The sequence below is a fragment of the Pinus tabuliformis genome, chromosome 5_2 (assembly GCF_031772625.1).
Source record: "Pinus tabuliformis cultivar Carrire ecotype Pingquan chromosome 5_2, CPIR1, whole genome shotgun sequence".
Lineage (NCBI taxonomy): Eukaryota > Viridiplantae > Streptophyta > Pinopsida > Pinales > Pinaceae > Pinus > Pinus tabuliformis.
The window spans coordinates 415,863,367-415,882,136 of NC_142306.1; the positions used below are offsets into that span (position 1 = coordinate 415,863,367).

At 38.3% G+C, this 18,770-nt stretch overlaps 1 protein-coding gene and 2 pseudogenes across 1 annotated transcript; 2 read left to right on the forward strand and 1 right to left on the reverse strand.

Moving 5' to 3' along the window:
* LOC149159310 (jasmonate-induced oxygenase 1-like) lies at window positions 1–9,288 on the reverse strand (annotated as a pseudogene).
* Window positions 9,289–10,120: 832 nt separating this feature from the next.
* LOC149159311 (ribonuclease 1-like) lies at window positions 10,121–11,304 on the forward strand. The gene is made up of 5 exons (XM_089434260.1): window positions 10,121–10,203; window positions 10,307–10,391; window positions 10,478–10,633; window positions 10,733–10,928; window positions 11,009–11,304. Exons 1-5 carry the CDS (start codon window positions 10,121–10,123, stop codon window positions 11,302–11,304), a joined length of 816 nt encoding a protein of 271 aa, XP_089290386.1.
* Window positions 11,305–12,603: 1,299 nt separating this feature from the next.
* On the forward strand, window positions 12,604–18,376 carry LOC149159312 (aspartyl protease APCB1-like; annotated as a pseudogene).
* Window positions 18,377–18,770: the final 394 nt, after the last annotated feature.

Genomic DNA, 18,770 nt, shown 5'->3' on the forward strand with positions numbered 1-18,770 from the left:
TCAAAAAGGCAATGGATTTTGTTGTTTGACTCCATGAAGATGGCCCTTTCCATCCAATCCTTTCTTGAAAAAGTTCTTGAGATACTTCTGATAAGAAATCCGCTGATATAATGGAGGATGACGGTCATCTATCAATTCTCTCCGGGGTGAAATCAATGCATCACATGGCGGAGTGCAAAACATGGCCCATGACATCCTGTGCTCAATGCTGCTGTATTTCCTGTTACTCAATATCTGCTCAGGATAAAGGTTATCGAATTTCACCAACACAAAAATAACGATATCAGAGCCATGCAAATTGGGTATTGGTCATTTTGTGTTGATTACGGATTTTTAAGAATATTTTGAGATTTAATGGATATTGGTGGAGTCAAATAATTGATCTATTACATTTAGAAATATTTCAATAATCTATAATTAAGTAAAATATTTTTGAAATCCACAATAAAATTAAATTCAAAAATAAATATTTATACAAAATAAATAAAAATTATATGGGAGGAGGGCGAGGGTTTGGGCGCAGGTGCATAGGCCGGAACCAGGGCCAGCTGGGCTGAGGGCCTAGTGCCCATCAGAAATCGATACCGGATCGCGACGAAGGGAGGAACAATACTCCGGTGGACAGCGACAAATAAGAAGGGCAGGTGGAGGTTGGAAATATCACGGGGTAGACAGTTGGGGGTCAACAGTTTGAAGCACAATAACAAGGGTTTTTATTGAGGAAAGCAAGGAGACAAGACAACTGTGCTGACAACGACCCTTCATCGAAGAAACCGATCGACGAGTTATCTGTGACCCTCTTCAGTAAACATGGTTAACCCTAGCGAACTTGTTGACCTAGACCCTGCAATGGAGGATATCCTATCGGTCTTGGGAAGGGCCGAACTGCCCAAAACATTGAATGATATTTCAGAGCGACAGAAAACTTTAGCTCCGACCCTCTTTCACCGAAAACGCTAAGGATTAACCATCCCATCCTACAGTCGACAAAGAAGTTGGAGGGGAACGTCCCTTTTCATCAGGACACCAAGGGTTTGCAGCAGACAAGAAGGTCGAGCGGAGATGAGTTGCATGCAGGCCTTCGACAATACACCCAAGGCAACAAAGGGAAACCCTCTTCCATTGGTCCGGTTCTCTCTGGAGGTTTAGAGGATATCGTAAATTTCGGATCGAGCATAGGGCAAAGGTCTGAAGGGGGTTTTGGAAGGGTTTCGACCGTTACCAGAGCATCCATTACCAAAGGTCAGGGCAGCCCCAAAAGGATAGAAGGATGGAAGGAAGTCGACTCTGAAGGACTTCCAGACCCACGAAAGAACCCTACAGGATCAGAATTGCGGACTTAGGTAACAAATCAATCTCTAGCAGAGCCTTTTAATTACACCATAAGCAATTCGTTTCTAGCCTCATACGAGCCAAGGATTTCCCCATTGAATTCCAGCCTGAATGAGCAAGAAAGGAATGAGGCAAGCGAGAAAATAAGGGAGGAGGATGTCGGGACAAGGAAAAAAGGGGAGAAAAGGAAAAAGCAGAGGCCGATAAATTCACAGGATTTAGAAGGGAATTTGGTTTTGGGAATGGACGTGCAGATAGAAGAGGCTCTGGAGGTGGCTGAATGCACCTTGGTCGGTAGGGCGAGAGGGAAAAAATACACTTCCAATTTCATCAAATCGTGGGGGGAACAAAATTGGCAGTCTGATCTCATTAGAGGATTCAGGGTTTCGACTCTAGCAAAAGGCTGGTTTATGGTGCGTTTTGAGCACAAAGAGGCGGCAGATTGGGTTGTTGAAAGGAATTGGGCTTTCGGGAACATCCCTGTTCTTCTAAAAAAATGGAGTCCTCTGTTTGATGCAATTCATGAGAAAACGGATGTCTTTCTGGTATGGGTAAGGGCTCCGGGGTTGCCTTCATTCCTTTGGGTTGAGTCGGTTTTCAAGGCAATAGGGAATAGGTTGGGCACATTTCTGGAAGCAGATATGTCCTTCCTGCAAACCCAGAATAAGGCTATGGCATGGATCCTAGTCAGCCTAAACCCAAGTGGAGGACTAGCAGAGAAGATTAATCTCCAGTACAAAGATTACGTCTTTGAACAGATCCTGGACTACGAATACTTGCCCTTCAGGTGCCATAGATGCCACGTCTATGGACATTTGGCCAAGGAATGCCCCTTGGGTAGGCGACGGAGAAGATTCTAGAGGACATCAGCACAGTTGGAGAAGGCAACTTGTCATAATCAGACTCTTCAGAGAAAAGAGACTTCAGTTCAACAGATAGAAGGAGAAATGGAGATGGATTTTCAGCTGGGGGCAGACCCCGAATGTAGCAAATAAAGATTCACTGATCAGAACGGAAGACGAAGATCTTGAGCTTGGGAGCGAAGAAGCAACCATGGAGCCCATCGAGGAAGCGGCAACAACTCAAAATCCCATCAATAGCGAGGACTCAAAGGGTATGTGCTTAGATCCAATAAATACCCCTTTTCTTAATTCAGAAAAAAAAAGAAGATTGTCTGGTTCCTGAATCTCTTTCAAAAAATTTCATTCCTGATATCAATGATAATAAAGAAAGTCATGATGGGAACAATGTGGAAACCTGTATTGAAATCATTTCGGCCGCCATCCCCTCCTTAGATCTAAATTGTGAAGTTGTTTCTTCTGAACCAATTCCCATGGTCCCTCATCCCATATGCCCCTATAACTTCAGATCTGAGGACAATAAACCTGATCCCTTAGATACTGTGGGTGGCATAGGTCTGTCCCCTCCTCTAATCCTGAAAAGAAAAAAAAGGGGAAGGAAATCAAATCTTTCCATGGCCCAGGTTAAAGCAAAGCATGATGTGGCAGATGGAAAGCAATTGTCAATCACTGGGGCACTTAGAGCTGTGCAGGCCCCTGAAAATGCTTTAAAATGATTCTTACATCATGGAACTGCAGGGGTTTAGCCAGTAAACCCAAAAAACTGGCTCTTAGGGAGATGGTCATGAATTCAAAATCGGATATCCTTCTACTTCAGGAGACTTTGGGGAATGGAGCAGAAGTAGAATCGGTGCTAAATGCCCTCCTTCCAGGTTGGAAATTTTCGGCTATGGACTTAGTAGGACATTCTGGAGGACTAGATGTAGGCTACAGGGAAGGGAAAATCAAGATAAGGAACTAATGGGGCATGAAACAGGTGATGGGCATGGAACTCCAATCCCCAGAATTTGACTTCCCCTTAAAAATCCTAAACATTTATGGGCCATGTCAGGGGAGGGTGCCTTTCTGGAACGACCTGATGTCCAATTCAACAGTGAAGAGTAAATACATGGTGTTGGGCGGAGATTTAAACTTCTCAATAGGAAGAGCGGAGGCCTGGGGACCCTCGGCAAGGGAGGATTCGCTTACAGATTTCTTCCAAAATCTCTTAATTGCCAACAATCTGAAAGATGTTAATCTTATTAAGTTAAGGATGACTTGGAGGAATAGAAGAGTAGGAGAAACAAGAATAGCAAAAAGACTGGACAGATTTCTCATAAATGAAGAATTATCTTCCATGATCCCAATGTTTAGGCAATGGGTTGAAGGGGGGGGCCTTCAGATCACTTTCTAGTTTATTTAGAACTCTCTAAGCCTCCTCCAAAGCCGCCAGCACCCTTCAAGTTTAATGCATCTTGGTTGCAAGAAGTTTCTTTCAACAAACTATTTAAAGAAACATGGAGACATCCTGACAGAAGCACCTCAGAGGATAAAGGGTTCCTGTTCATGGAAAACCTCAAAAGACTGAAGAAAGCAACAATTATATGGGCAAAGGACAGAAAATCAAAACAGAATGAGGAAATAATCCGGATAAGTGAGGAACTTCAAAAGCTGGAAAGTATAGAGGAGGATGGATACGCGACTCAGGAATCAAAAGAGAGGATCCTATACCTTGAGAAACTCAAAAATAAATTTCTTCTGGCAAAAGAGGAGGAATGGAGGCTTAAGAGCAGAGTGATTTGGCTTAAAGCAGGGGACGAAAACCCGAATTTTTTTCACAACTATGCAAAAGGGAGGAAGAGCGCAAACACTATCTGGAACCTAAAAATTGATGAAGGAAGGGAGGCAAAGACATTTGAATCACTGTCAGCGCTAGGGAAAAGCCATTTCCTGAACTTATTTGCAGATCAAGGTGAGGTCATCATCGCTGAGGTTATCAAAACAACGAAATGCTTCCCTAGGTATGTGGAGGAGGAAGAAGCGGAGGAGTTAATGAGCCCAGTAAAAAAGGAGGAAGTTGAAAGTGTCATCAAATCTATGGCAAAAAAAAAAGCCCTGGGCCAGACGGATGGACCATAGAACTCTTTCACCATTTTTTTGATCTGATAGGAGCATAAATAACTGAAGTAGTAGAAGAGTCCAGAAAGAAAGGAGAGGTTTATAGTCCTTTCAACGCAACTTTTATAGCCCTCATCCCAAAGAAGGAAGTTCCCGAAACCTTTGAAGACTTCAGACCAATTTCATTATGCAACAGTATATACAAGATTATTGCAAAAGTGATTGCGATCAAAATTAAACCAATTTTGTCAAGGCATATTTCAAATGAACAATTTGGGTTCTTGAATGGTCGACAAATCCATGAAGCTATCGGTGTGGCGCAGAAGGTACTGCACAGTGTAAAGTAGAAGAATAAGAAGGGTGCAGTTATAAAAATCGACTTATCAAAAGCTTATGACAGGATAAATTGGATATATATTCGTTTGCTTCTAACTCATTTAGGTTTCAAAACGGATTTCATCAGCTGGATCATGGGGTGTATCACAAACGTCAGCTATGCAGTTCTCATCAACGGTGCAGCCACTCCATTTTTCAAAGGACAGAGGGGATTGAGGCAAGGCTGTCCCTTGTCCCCTTTGCTTTTTCTTTTAGTTGCAGAAGGTTTAAGCCAGCTGATTCAAAAGGCCAAAAGGGAAGGCAAGGTAAGAGGTATAGAAGTAGCAGTCAACATGTTCATATCTCATCTTCTTTTTGTAGATGATATATTGGTTTTCACAAATGGAGATTCTAATGAAATAAAGGAATTAAAAAACATACTTGATATTTTCTTGAAAGCAACTGGAATGCAGATAAACTCCAGGAAATCTCAGTTAATAGTGGAAGGATTAAACAGACAAGAAAAAGCACAGATCTATTCATTCTTTCCTTATGAAACGAGTAATATGGAATCCGCCTTCAAGTATTTAGGCTTCTGGCTAAAGCCCAACGCCTATAAGAAAGAGGATTGGAACTGGTTGATCGCCAAAATTGAAGCCAGAATCTCACATTGGATCTACAAATGGCTGTCCAGAGCTGGGAGACTGACTCTAATCAAATTAGTGCTACTGGCCATTCCAGTCTACTCGACAACTTTAACATGGGTTCCTAAAGGAATCCTGGAGAAAATAAGGAGAATTTGTAGCAGATTTCTGTGGGCTGGCTCAAAGGAGAACTCTATTCTTCCATGGGTTGCCTGGGAGAAAGTGGCAAGGCCAAAAGATCAGGGAGGATGGGGAATAAAAATCCTTCTTGACTTCAGCCTCACGTTGGCAGCCAAATCAGGCTGGAGACTTATAAAGTTGTAAAATTTATGGACAAGAGTGGTAAAAAGGAAATATATAGACCCGGTTCCTTTAGAAGAATGGATCAGAAACCCAGCAAAGAACAAGAAGAATGTCTCGGTGGTATGGAAAGCAACTGTGGAGTCATTCAAAGTGATCGAACAAGGATTGGCATGGAAGATTGGGAATGGAAGGAATTTGAAGATAGGGAAGGATCCCTGGGTTGGCTGCAATGAAAATTTTGCATTATCCCCTGGGTTAATCAGTCACTTAGAAAACAAAGGCATACTCTTCTTAAATCAGGTGGAAAAAGTTGGTCACTCAACCATATGGGGACAAGCTTGGAAAAATGGAGAAGACCTAGACCTAGAGCATAGATGGTGGAATGAATGGAATATTTATATTCAAGAACTCTCCAGATCAAATGTCAGGTTGAAAGACAGCCTGGATCAGTTGATCTGGGCCCATGCAAACACTGGAGTGTATTCTCCAAAAGGTGGATATAAATTCATCGTGTCTAGGAAAGGATGGGGAACTCTGGAATGGTGGCCGAAGCACTTATGGAAGCTCAAATGTCCGGCAAAGGCTAGACTTTTCTTTTGGTGCATTTTAAAAAGGAAAATCCAAACTTGGGACACTCTTCAGTCAAGATATATGCATGGTCCAGGGAGATGTACCTTATGCAAATCTGAAGTTGAATCCATCAACCATCTGTTCCTATCTTGCTCAGAAACCAAAAAGATATGGGGGGAGGTAGAAAAATTGATGAATAAAAGGGTCGAATGGGTAGGTGAAAATCTGTCTGAGATTTGGGCAAAATGGTGGCAACAATATCCTGAAGGGAATAAGCAAAATCTACCTCTCATTATCTGTTGGGGGGTTTGGATTGCCAGGAACATGAGTATTTTTCAGGATAAGGAAACTCTGACGACTGTCACAGCAATCCAAAGTTCCTCTATCTACTCAAATATCCCTGAACTAGAGTAGAAAAAATCACTAAGACAAGACAAAGCCGTCCAAATAAAAGAGGGCATCCCTGGGCTCTTTTTGATGGTGTCTCGCAGAACAATAGGGAAGGAGCAAGAATAGTCATTCATGTAAATGCAAATCCGTTCCTCAAAACTTCAGTTGGACTAGGGATAGGATCAAATAACTACATAGAGATGTCAGCTTTGAAACTACTTCTCTGTTGGCTCATCCAAAGGAACATCTTCACAATTCAGATCTTTGGAGATTCACTTAACGTTATCAAACGGGTTAATGGGCAAAGTACATGCAAAAATCAAATTCTGAAACCTTTGCTGGAAGAAATACAGGTATTAAAAAATTCCTTTAATAGTTATTTCTTTGTGTCATATTTACAGGGATCGTAACGATTCAGCAGACAAACTTTCTAAGGAAGGTTTGCAGCAGAATCTGAGCAGCTGGAAAATTATAGAAGAAAACCATGGACAGATCCTTATCGGATCAGCCGCCTCATTCCTAGATACTTGGTTGCAGTCACAGCTTTACTTCATATATATTTTTGTCATACATATTTCCTAGACTCTTATTATGAACTTTTGGAATGAAAACTGCAAAATGGATAAACTCAGAACTTAATATCCTTTTTGTAAGGGTTGTTTTCCTCTCCTGAGGAGACCCGTTTATTTTGATGTTTTTGCTACCCTTTTTTGAAAGGGATGTTATGGTTTATGGCTGGACAGTCTTAAGCAGCAGGTTAGAACTGTTTTCAGCAGCCTCTTCTTGAGAACAGATGGTCCTTCCTGAAGGTAGGACGTTTTTTATTGCAAAAGCAGTCTTATAGCAGCAACAGAAATGCTTAAGCATATGCAATGTAACTTTTTATCACTTCAATAAAAAATTCGCTTTTTCTTCGGAAAAATAAAAATAAAATAAAATAAAAATAAATAAATAAATAAATATATAAAAATATTTTAGAATTAACATATATAAATGAACATGTTTTAGAATATATATAAATTAAAAAAAAAAATTATAGGTCAAAATTTCCATAAAATTTAATTTATAATTAATAATACAATAACATTGTTAACATAAAGGTTGCGATTGTTGTTAATATACATAATAACATAATCGAGTATTAATTACTAAATTAAATTGATTTAATTTCTTAAAACTACATAATTAAATAGGAATAAATATATTAATCTTAGCCAACTATCTAAATAAAACTATAGGATAACTAAACACTCCCCAAATTCAGATTATGCGTAAAGAAACCGAAACTACATGCCAACGACTCATAGTAATTACATCCAACAATTAACATGTTACAAGTTTTATAACGAATTGTTATGAATATTGAGGTACCTCGAGTTGATTGCTGATATTGACAAAGTTTTATAACGAATTGTTATGAATATTGAGGTACCTCGAGTTGATCGCCGATATTGACAACCAGAGCGATGGTAAGGAATTGCACATCAATCCAGGCTCCATATTTGCGAATCTGCAACCCTAGATTGGAGTCTTCTAATAAAGCTGAGGAATTGTCTTGACGGTCAAAAGTGGCTAGAATCCGTGCAAAAAAATTTCAAAAAATCTTGTAGAGAGAGTGTTTGAATCGTGTTTTTGATGGTGGAAATGGATTCAGCACCATCAAAAATGTCTAGGACACCTAAAATTTTGAAGTTTAACAACTATAACTTGGATTTACAAAAATCCTGGCTGGATTTTCTATAAATATGACAAGAATTTCCATAACTTTCAAGACAATTCCTCTGACTAATCAAACTACGGCCCTAAGATTTGGTCGTGAAGGAGAATTGTGATAGTGACAGGATCAGAATGGGGTGCCACTTCCACCACCAGATCCGGTTGACGACACGGTGGATAGTAATTTATCCTTATTTGCAGTTCCTTCCTCTCCCCTCCCACGCTCTCGCTCAGAGAGTTTTCGGTCTCTAAGCCCAGATCACGAGACAATACCTTCATCAAATATTCAAATAACTTGGACAACTCTGTGCTGTATTCATCCATAGTTTCCCTACAACCATAAAGTTCATCAGACAGGTTAGGCTTTTTCTTTTTCAGGAAATATGGGTGGAATCAGGGTACCTTTATAGAATCCATAATTTTAATCATGGGAATCCTTGCCACCCATTTGAAAAATTTAGTGACACAAATACAAATACAGTTTACCAGCGTTGGTGTAACCCCAAACCTCTTCAAAAGACAAATACAGTATCAGAAAACTCGGAGTAAAAGATCATATATATATATATATATACCTGAAATTAGAGAGTTGTATAGGCCATTTGGACATGTCTCTCCTATCTAGAGGCTGCATAACATTATAGTAATAGTCTCCCCATTCCAACATAACCTCTCCATCTGCAGAATATCCGAGTTTGCTGCCATAGCCAATTGGGTTCTGTGCTTCGTTAGCATATGCTTCCTTCTCTTCAGCGGGAAGCTGAAAGAAGGCGTTGCTTGTTGCTTGCACACGAGCTATAACGGAGTCAAGGATGCCATGATTTATAATTTGGAAGAAGCCCCAATTCTCTGCAGCCCTTGAAATTTGTGCAACGATACTATCATATTGATCCTTGCCGAACCCTTGTAAGTCAATAATGGGAACAAGGAAACATGGATCATCGGCCTGCTCCACAACTAGTGCCTTCTCCACTTGTCTCATGTACTCCAGTGGAACAGTTTGGATTACTTTCTGCCAAGTTCTGCGCTCGGGTAACTGCCTAGCTCCCCTTAGCAGCCATCGCCTCTTAGCCTAGCCTAGAACAATGTCGTAACCTTTGCGAAGGGGCCTTCTATTCTTTGATTTAGAGCCAGATATGCATTTCAAGGGGCGGGCATCCTCATCTTGATTGCCGAGTCCCCAAATATTCGGCAATGGGATGGACACTGGCTCGGTTAAATTTTTGACCCAGCCAGTGTCCGTCGAATATTTGGGGATCGGAAATCGAGATAGGCTCAAGAGTTTCAAGGGTTATACAAGTTAATACATATATGCAGAATCGCATGGTACAAAATGCACTCGCTCGGTTAAATTTTTGACCTAGCCAGTACGTCAGATTGTTGAATATAGTCGAATATTTGAATATTTGAGGATCAGCCATCGAGATAACCTCAAGAGTTTCCAAGGTTGTAAAATTTAATGCATATATGTATGATTGCATTGTACAAAACGCAGGTCAAATGGCATTTTTTTGCAAGGTTTTTGAGTTCAGGAGGGACATTCCATTCTCGTTTTCCTTTTCTTTTTTCTTTAAACATGTGGTTCATCGTATCAATATGGTATTAGTTATGATATTGGTATAACGAGCATTGGTATTATGAATATGGTATTAGTTACGCCGTAAGGCATTCCCTCTGAAATGAACTCCCTTTGTTGTCTATCTGTCACCCTTAAATATCGTTAGACGATATGTTAAACGATTGAGAAAGGTTGAACCGTTGGATCACATGTCACCGGAAGTCGGAGAACCAGGGTTCATGTCACCAGAAGTCGGAGAACTAGTGGACGAAAATGGCGATATGCCTTAGTGCGCTGTTAGAATAGTTCATACCCGAGGACCTTCTCCACACAGCATGCGGCGCGCTATCATACGTTTCACCGCAGGTGATTACCCTCTAGATACGATGCAGCCAAGGCCAACATCTGGCCTTGCAGAGTTCGTGCTCCTTGCCGGCTACCTGCCTTTCCAGATGCAAATTTGATAGTGATGTATTAGAAGATCTGAAGGGGGATTTCAAATGGCCGACTTTCCTCTGAAGTATAATTTTGGTGCTCATCATATTTGAGTGCTATTTCACTGGTGTTATTGCGAGATCCTTGGATTTCTATTATTTCATGCAACAGGTATATATTCATTCTGAACATCAAATTCCTTTTCTGCTTCAGTATTCTTTCTCGTGTTAATGGAAATCAATTGCTTGTAAATGCAGTGGCCTGATTCATACTGTGATACGCGTAGAGGATGCTGTTACCCTCGCACAGGAAAGCCTGCTTCCGACTTTTCCATTCATGGTCTTTGGCCCAATTATAGCGACGGGAAATGTCCACAGTTCTGTGATTCTTCCAGAGAATTCGATTACTCAAAGGTTCTGCTCACTCTATACTTTTCCATGAGTGGTAATAAAATATAATGTTTGACTTATATGATCATGGCCGAATTTTATGTATTGTGAGAGAATTTAGAGATTTCAGATCTGAAGGAAGAACTGAACAAATATTGGGATTCTTTAAGTTGTCCTAGCAGTGATGGACACAAATTCTGGGGGCATGAATTGGAGAAGCACGACACTTGCTCTCTCAATCTTGATGAGCATTCATACTTTGAGTCGGCTCTTTCCTTGAGAGAAAATATGGACATTCTCGGGGCACTTAAAGAAGCAGGTGAAGACCGTTGCCAAATTAATTCTTTCATACAAAATCAGTATTTAGATTTGTAATAGTAATTGGTAGTTTTTTTGTAGGTATTAAACCTGACGGAAGAGAATACAGTTTGAGGAATATCAAAGAAGCCATTAGAGAAAGCATTGGACAACTGCCAAGAATCGAATGCAACATTAGTGAGGAGAGAGAGAATCAACTATATCAGTTGTATGTATGTGTTGATAAATGGGACGCTTTCACTGTTATCGAATTCCCCTTTTACCCACACAGCAATTGCCCTTCCATGCTTGTATTTCTTCCTTTTTGGGACAACGATCACAAGATACAAGAAGCTTTCACAAGCGAAAACAATACTAATGGAACAGAGGATCATTAGCTCTCCACAGTGAGCATTTCTTTCATCTGTAAAATTTTTAGGGCCAAGGGTTTGTTCAGTCAGGCCGGCCCCTTGATTCCTCAAAGCTGTCATTGAGAAGAATTGAACAAAGAAGCGGTCCGTCGCACTGATTATGGAAACAGAGTCCAGGAGGTGTCTAGGCCATGGCAGGGTATGACATGGCTATTTTGACAGCCTATTTGTTGTTTCAGCCTTCCAATTTGAACTATTTTCTGAAGTGATCGGAGACAGGCCGAGTAAGGTTAGGGTTTTATTCTGTGTGTTTTCTCTCTGCTCGAAAATTTACAAAACAGGGCAATAATTTATACATTTAGACGATAATGCACTCCTTCAGAGCTTGCTTCAAGGAATTGCAGAAAATCGTGTTTGTATTGGTCATAGTTTACTATACTAGTCATAGTTTATGTATAGTTAAATTCCAGACTTGAATTCTGAAAGGATTTCGCAGAGAAACCAGATTATTTTGATCTTGTTTAAAGAAGTTTTTTATTTTTTCAAATTTTTCCTTCCGATACTTTTTAAATCACTCAAGGCTAAAGTGGTTTTTGATTTTTCTGATTTTTTTATTTTTTCCAACCTTCTGCTCAGGCCTTTCTTGTCTTGAGCATTTAAGAAAAATATAAATTCAATATGCATGTTAGGAATGGCAAAGACAAAGGAGCAGGAGACAACATACACTGGAAAAGACAATGTTCTTGGAAAAAGAAAAGATGATTCTGAAGCCCATTTACCAGTCTATGGTGAGACAGAAAGTGTTGCTGGTCACAAAGTTGAGGAAGAAGCCTTTGTCAAAGCTCAAGATGAAGGGGCAGATTAAATGTTCCAAGCTTTCTACCTGTTGAGCATAAAGTGGTCTGTGTTTTAGGTTTCGTGGACATTAGATTTCAAAATTTTCTTTAAGGTTTTGTGACAGTTGAGACACTTCAAGATTGCAGAATAGAAATCCCTGGAGATTCATAAGAAATGTTTTTTAACATGCTGAAATTAAATATTACGTAGGGTTGAATTTCAAAAATTTTGATGTGATTCATAAGAAATGTTTTTGAAACCCTTTTCTTCATTCTTCAAGAGGCATTAAGGTACGAGAGTAAATCCTCGCAGCTTTTTGATGACTAAGTGGTTCCATTAATGTGGTTTAATGATCTGTGATACTAAAGGGTTTTAGCAGTGTTGGACAGTGAATTCTGGATGGTTATATAGTTTTTTAACCGATCTTATGGGCTTTTTGGGGTAATTTCAGGGTCCTGGGGTTCATCGCTTTCGAGGTTCTTTCTATGAATGGAGTGGCTTTATTTGCATGTGAATACTGTTTTGGGCAGTGGGATTTATGTTGTTATCATGGGTTTAGAAGCCAAGTTATTAGTCTCTGCATTATGGGTCAGTAGCCCATGCATTGCTTTCTTTTTTTTTAAGCATGCATTCCAATCTGGCATTGAGCATGTTGGATTTCTAGATATTCATGGTGCTTGGCAGGACCCAATTGATGCATGTGAAAATTATTTTCTACTTGTTAGCATCTGCATCATGGGTTGCATTTGTCGTATGTTCTGTTAGTTGTATTTCTGCATTCCTCTATTGGATATGTCTTTTGCACTTCCTTGATTTACTATAATGGATGCATTTGACTACACTCTCAGCTTTTGGGTCATCAGTGGACACTTATTATTTCTTGAATTCATTCTATCTTGGTTTCGGTAGTTTGAGACAACATGAGAGGGTTATGTCTTCTGTGCAGGGATCACATCTGTTGTACAAGCTAAAGAAAGGCTCCCTGGTGCCAAGCACCGATCCTCTCTGTGCCACTGTGCAGGCAGGAAGTGGTCATAATCACAACCACAAACGAATGTCTCAACAGTGTGATTATGATATTGATTATGTCGATCATAGCTATTCTCTGGGATTCCTTGTTAGAGACACTGTTTGGGCCTTTCTCACCAATCTCACCAATGGAGGTTGGGTGCCAGCAAATTTTGTTTTTGGGTATGTGTTGCTTCTTTTAGTTAGTTTGTTTGTGTCAAGTGGAATTCATTTCTTTCAAACAGCTTCTAAAACTATGAAAATTACTTAATTATGGAATATGATAATCTTGATTATCTAGAAAATGTCACTACATATTTTAATAAGGCCTAATAGACCGTCCTGGTGTGGAGGATGTAGAAAAGTTACTGAATTTTGGAATCTGATAATCTTGATTATCTAGAAAATGTCACTACATATTTTAATAAGGCTTGATAGACCGTCCTAGTGTGGAGGATGTAGAAAAAGAAAATGGAAAAAGTGTTTTAGGTGAACATCGTAGTGGTTGTGATGGGCATAAAAATAAATCGAGGTGATCACCCATGTTCATAGATGTTTTTTGTGACAGGTGTGGATATAACTAGCAGGGATCTTTGGCAGTGACACACATGGATGGTGTTTTGTGTCTTGGAAGTGGTATGGAAAGTCTTCCATCTCAATGGGCAAAGCAAGGCCACGTCAAGAATGTGATAGGTCACTGTATTTCTGGAAGAGGACAAGGAGGGGGATACATGTTCTTTGGTGATGATCTTGTATCCACCTCAGCCATGACTTGGGTTCCCATGCTTGGCAAGCTATCCATGTAAGATCAAATTAAATGCACTCTCTGCTGTCTTTTCATTTTAAAGTTAAGAATAATCAAGTATAATCTTTCTTGACATATTTCATAAAAGTAACCCTCAACACAAAAATTTCATCAATATAATAGGCACCAAATCCTAGTTCATCACATAGAAGAATTCACGTTTAATTTCAACCTCAAGGAACATAGTATAAATTCACTTCTTAGCCTCACTGAACTGCTAATCTTGAATTCTCTGAATCAGCAGAGCCCACTTGTTTTGAATTCATTTGTACTGATTATTTAATTGACCCAAAATTTGTGTAAATTGTATGAGCTCCCGTTTTCTGTCCTTTAACATGCTTCAGTACAAGAACGATGGAGAGTTTGGATAAGGTTATTCATATACAGTCTTGATTACATGGATGGGACGAAATTCCTCTAGATCCACCCCATGGTCATTTTAGGATTCAGAATATTCACAATGTTGTTCTTCATCTTCATTTTGTGTTCTGTTTTACAGACAAACGGTCTCCTAGAGTTTTCAACTTGCTCAGACACATCTGCTGTTAATTCCTATAATTGTGGTTTCTGTACCCTGAGATACAACACCAAAACTATTGTCCTTCTTCGTCTAGCTAAACTAGTTTTGAATCTTGATAGTTTTCTGTTGATGTTATTCCATCCCTTCCTCAAGTCTCCACAACATTCTGGATTTTGTATAGGAAGAGATTTTTTAGTCTATCTAACCCTGCATTTTCTCTGAGTATTTCTTCCTCTCGATGCTTTCATAGGTCTAAGTTTTGACAGTCTGAGTTGCCCCATGAAAAACACTAGCATCTTATTGAACCCTTTTTCGAAAGAGATTTCCATAGCTGAACAACAACGAGGATTATTAAATAGAGATAAAATAGTTACATCAATTTCAAGAGAAGAATAATACCCATAATAGTACATTGAGGTGATAGTATGAACCCATAGCTTCTACTCAGAGTTGCACATTTAGCTTAACATATAAACCATAGATCTTCCTCTTCTACAATTTATCTACAAATGACTTGGTTTGTATCACATTGTATAATCCCATCTTTACATCTTTCTCTTTGATTTTCCTTAAAGGTTACTTCCATGCTCTGGAACAAAAGTACCTAAAATGCTTGTAAATAGATTAGCATTTCCCAAAATAGACAATGCCACCTTCATTTTTGTTACACATTTTATGTGACATATATATTAGCATCTCATTTTCTGTCTAACTATTCTTTAGTGTGGATACTGTCTATAAATATCATTTACTACATTCTTTCATCTTGTTTTGATAACGACTAATTTAAAATTGTCAAAGGCTAGATTCCATGTTTTTAGTTGTCACCCAAGTGCAATAGTTCCATTTTAAGATCTTAATCAGATGTTTTTCTCATATACAACTTAGCAGGTTTAATATTCATCAAGGTTCTTCCTTTTCTTTGTGACCTTTCTGATATAAAAATCTAAGGTTCCAACTTCCAGATGTCTTGAAACATTCCTTTGCCTCATGCTATCCTAGAGAAGGATATTGAGCTAGATTCCATGTTTCTAGTTGTCACTCAAGTGTCTGTACATTAGTTCCAGCTTAAGATCTTAAACAGTTGTTTTTTCACATGCAACTTAGCAGGCTTGATCTTCATCAAGGTTTCTTCTTCTTTGCGGCCTTTTAAATGTCATTTGCCTCAGCTATCTTAGAGAGGGATACCAACTATTTTGAGTTAGATTACCAGATAAGACGAGGACCATCTTAGGTTATTACAAATGTGAATAACAATCTGAGAACATTTTCACCATCGTCTCCAAAGGAACTTGAACAATATGATAAAAGATTCATCTTTTACTTCTATAATATACATAATGTTAAATATATGAAAAACTCTTTCTGCTTTCAAGCAAGTTGTTTTTTTATCCTTTCATATTATCAACCATTTCCATGGCTCATGTTTTTAATATGTTTAGCCTACCGCCTTATACTTGGAAGTTGGTACCAAATGTATAGTGTTGAATAAATAATTGTTTTAGCTCCATGTTGTACACTTTAGAATTAATGCATGCATTTTACTTGCTTAGTTTCTATCTGACCATTTATCATTTGCTATAAACTATAATACAATCATGTGACCAAGATGCTTACTTTTTGGAGTGGAATAATCAATAGACATTGTGCAAAGACCCTTTCAAAAGATGATAGATTCCCCAACTATGAATATATAATTGTTATCCATTCATATTTACTTGTTATGTTTATTTTATTTGTAGCTCACTCCCATGTTTAGCAAGAGGAAACTTGTAGGAAAAATGGTTTCCAATAGAGGCTACTTCTTTCTTCTTTCTGTAACTATCTCCCTCCTTGCTGAAGAAGCCATTACTCCATTTGAATAGATTCATAGAATGGGTGGCTACAACTTCTTCCTTAACGTCTAATTTAAGCTCAAATTACTAAACAAATGTTGTCAACAGGCTTTCTAGTCCATTCCACATTTTATGATCTATTTGTAGGTGTAAAACTATGTCCGTTGCAAGATAATTGTTAATTAGATAAGAACCACTTTGTAGGAGATGTATTTGTTTAAGACCTGAAATTATTATTATCATATACCCTATGGCATATTTATTAAGAAAAAGATGAAGTAAAGAGACGTCAATGCAACAGTATTCCTTCCTTCAAAAACATCAACATGAAAACATGCAACTCCATTCTATCTAAGCCTTGGAGAAGTACATCACTAAAAATATATTTTGATCTGTTCTTGAAGCTCAGTCCAGAATTTCCTATGAGTTAACTATATTCTCTGACAAGTATCTTCCTGTCCTAAAGCCAGTTTGCTATTTACTTACAGTAGGATCTTGCATTTTAGACTTGGCCCATTATTCATAGGTATTAGGGACACTGAGTTGCATCATAGGCCTCTAGTTAGAAACAACTCCCATGTCTTCTGCTTTAAGAATGAACTTGGAATCCCTTTAAAATAAACTTTCTTGATTTAATTTGTTATTTAAAATAATATGTGAACTTCTATTATCATACTGTTCTCTTGTTTTACAAAAAACACTATGATGTGGGGGTTGCACAGATGATGTTTGGGAACAAACCCCTTGACAAAGATGGAGATGGAAAAAGACTAGGAAGAATAATATTTGATAGTGGTAGCTCCTACACATACTTCACAAATCAAGCTTATAGTGCTTTCCTTTCAGCTGTAAGTATCACAAATTACCCTTCCCTTGTACTATAAGGAATTTTTCTGTTTCTAATAATGCAATGTTGACAGGTTAAAGAAAACCTAGCTAGAAATCAGTTGGAACAAGATTCATCAGACTCATTCCTACCACTCTGTTGGCGAGGGAAAAATAGGTTCAGGTAAATGGTTTTGATTAAGTTTTGAAAATCAAGTGTGAGTTCAATTTCAACAATTCAATCTCCGGCCTATTTAGAGTACACATTATAAAAACTATGGCCAGAAAGTCAACCTTTTCATCTTAGCATTATTTAGAGTAAAAATTACAAAAGCTATGGCCATTGGAAAGATATTAGTATCCTGAATGCTTCCTGAGTTTTGTGAAATGTATCAGCTCTGTTGCAAAGGGGGCACCATACTTTCAGTTGTTAACACTCAAATTTAGAAGTGCCAGAGCAAAACAGATGGAAATTTTCCTAGAAGGTTATTTGGTCATCATTGTAAGCATGCATAAGCTTTGACATACTCTATAAGAATTGTATTTTACCACTAGATGAGATTGTAACATGAGATAGCATTCAAGGATCAACATTATGAGTTTGCCAAAGAAGATATTATTGAAGAAGCTATTTATTCATTAAGATTAATGATTGCTATGATAAAAAAAGATTACTGCTGAATGAGTTTCAATGCACAGGAAAAAGGTTACGTCTGCTCGGGAATCTTGAATGGTACTGCAATCAGTAATGTGGACACGAATATTCTTGGAGGTAATGAAACAACATATTGTTTTGCTACTTTTTGTTTGTGTGTTTGTCAGTCTGATTTTTCTACAAGCATGTCATGAATGTCCTTGGGTGGGTTTGTATCTAGAGCGGTTAAGGCATGTTCTTAATCTACATGTTGGTGATCGTATTAAGATAAAGTAACAAAAGTGTGTTGCATTTTGCAGATATCTCTTTGCAAGAGCACCTTGTTGTTTATGACAATGAGAAAAACCATATTGTATGGGCTCGCTCAGACTGCCAAAATCCTCCCAAGTTCTAAACCTTCTTCTTTTACCTTTGATTCTTATTCTATAGGATTTACTGCAGTTTTTATTATTTTTCTTATGAATTTGTACATGTAAGAGATATGGCAAGATGAGAGCTAGTAACTGACTCTTCCCAAGTACACCATTGATTGCATTTTTTTATTTGTCAAATAAGGGAGTAGTTGCATCTACATTTTTTATGAACTTGCATTTAGGGAATCTTTCATAATTTATCCTTAGTACTACATCAACACTTCCTCTTTTTGGTGCCCTACTATTCCCTCTGATCAAAACACTGCCAGTAATGCCCATGTTTTGGAGTTGAATACAGAGAAACTTATTCCCTTTCTTGTCTTTACTTCCTAAATAAACTAAAATGGAAGAGATTGGTGAGTTTTCTTAGATGATATCATTGTACTCATATTTGATGATGTTTAATATAATCTTTGGTTCACACGAATAGTCATGACACCACGAATCATTTAGATAATAGCGATATCGATTATATTTCCTAACTTGAATCTTTTCTTTCCTTGTCAGATTGACAGATTGTAAACCTCATCAACCACAAAACAAGTAATCAGAAATGTAAAACCTAAAAATTTTGAGTTGCAATCAAAATATATTT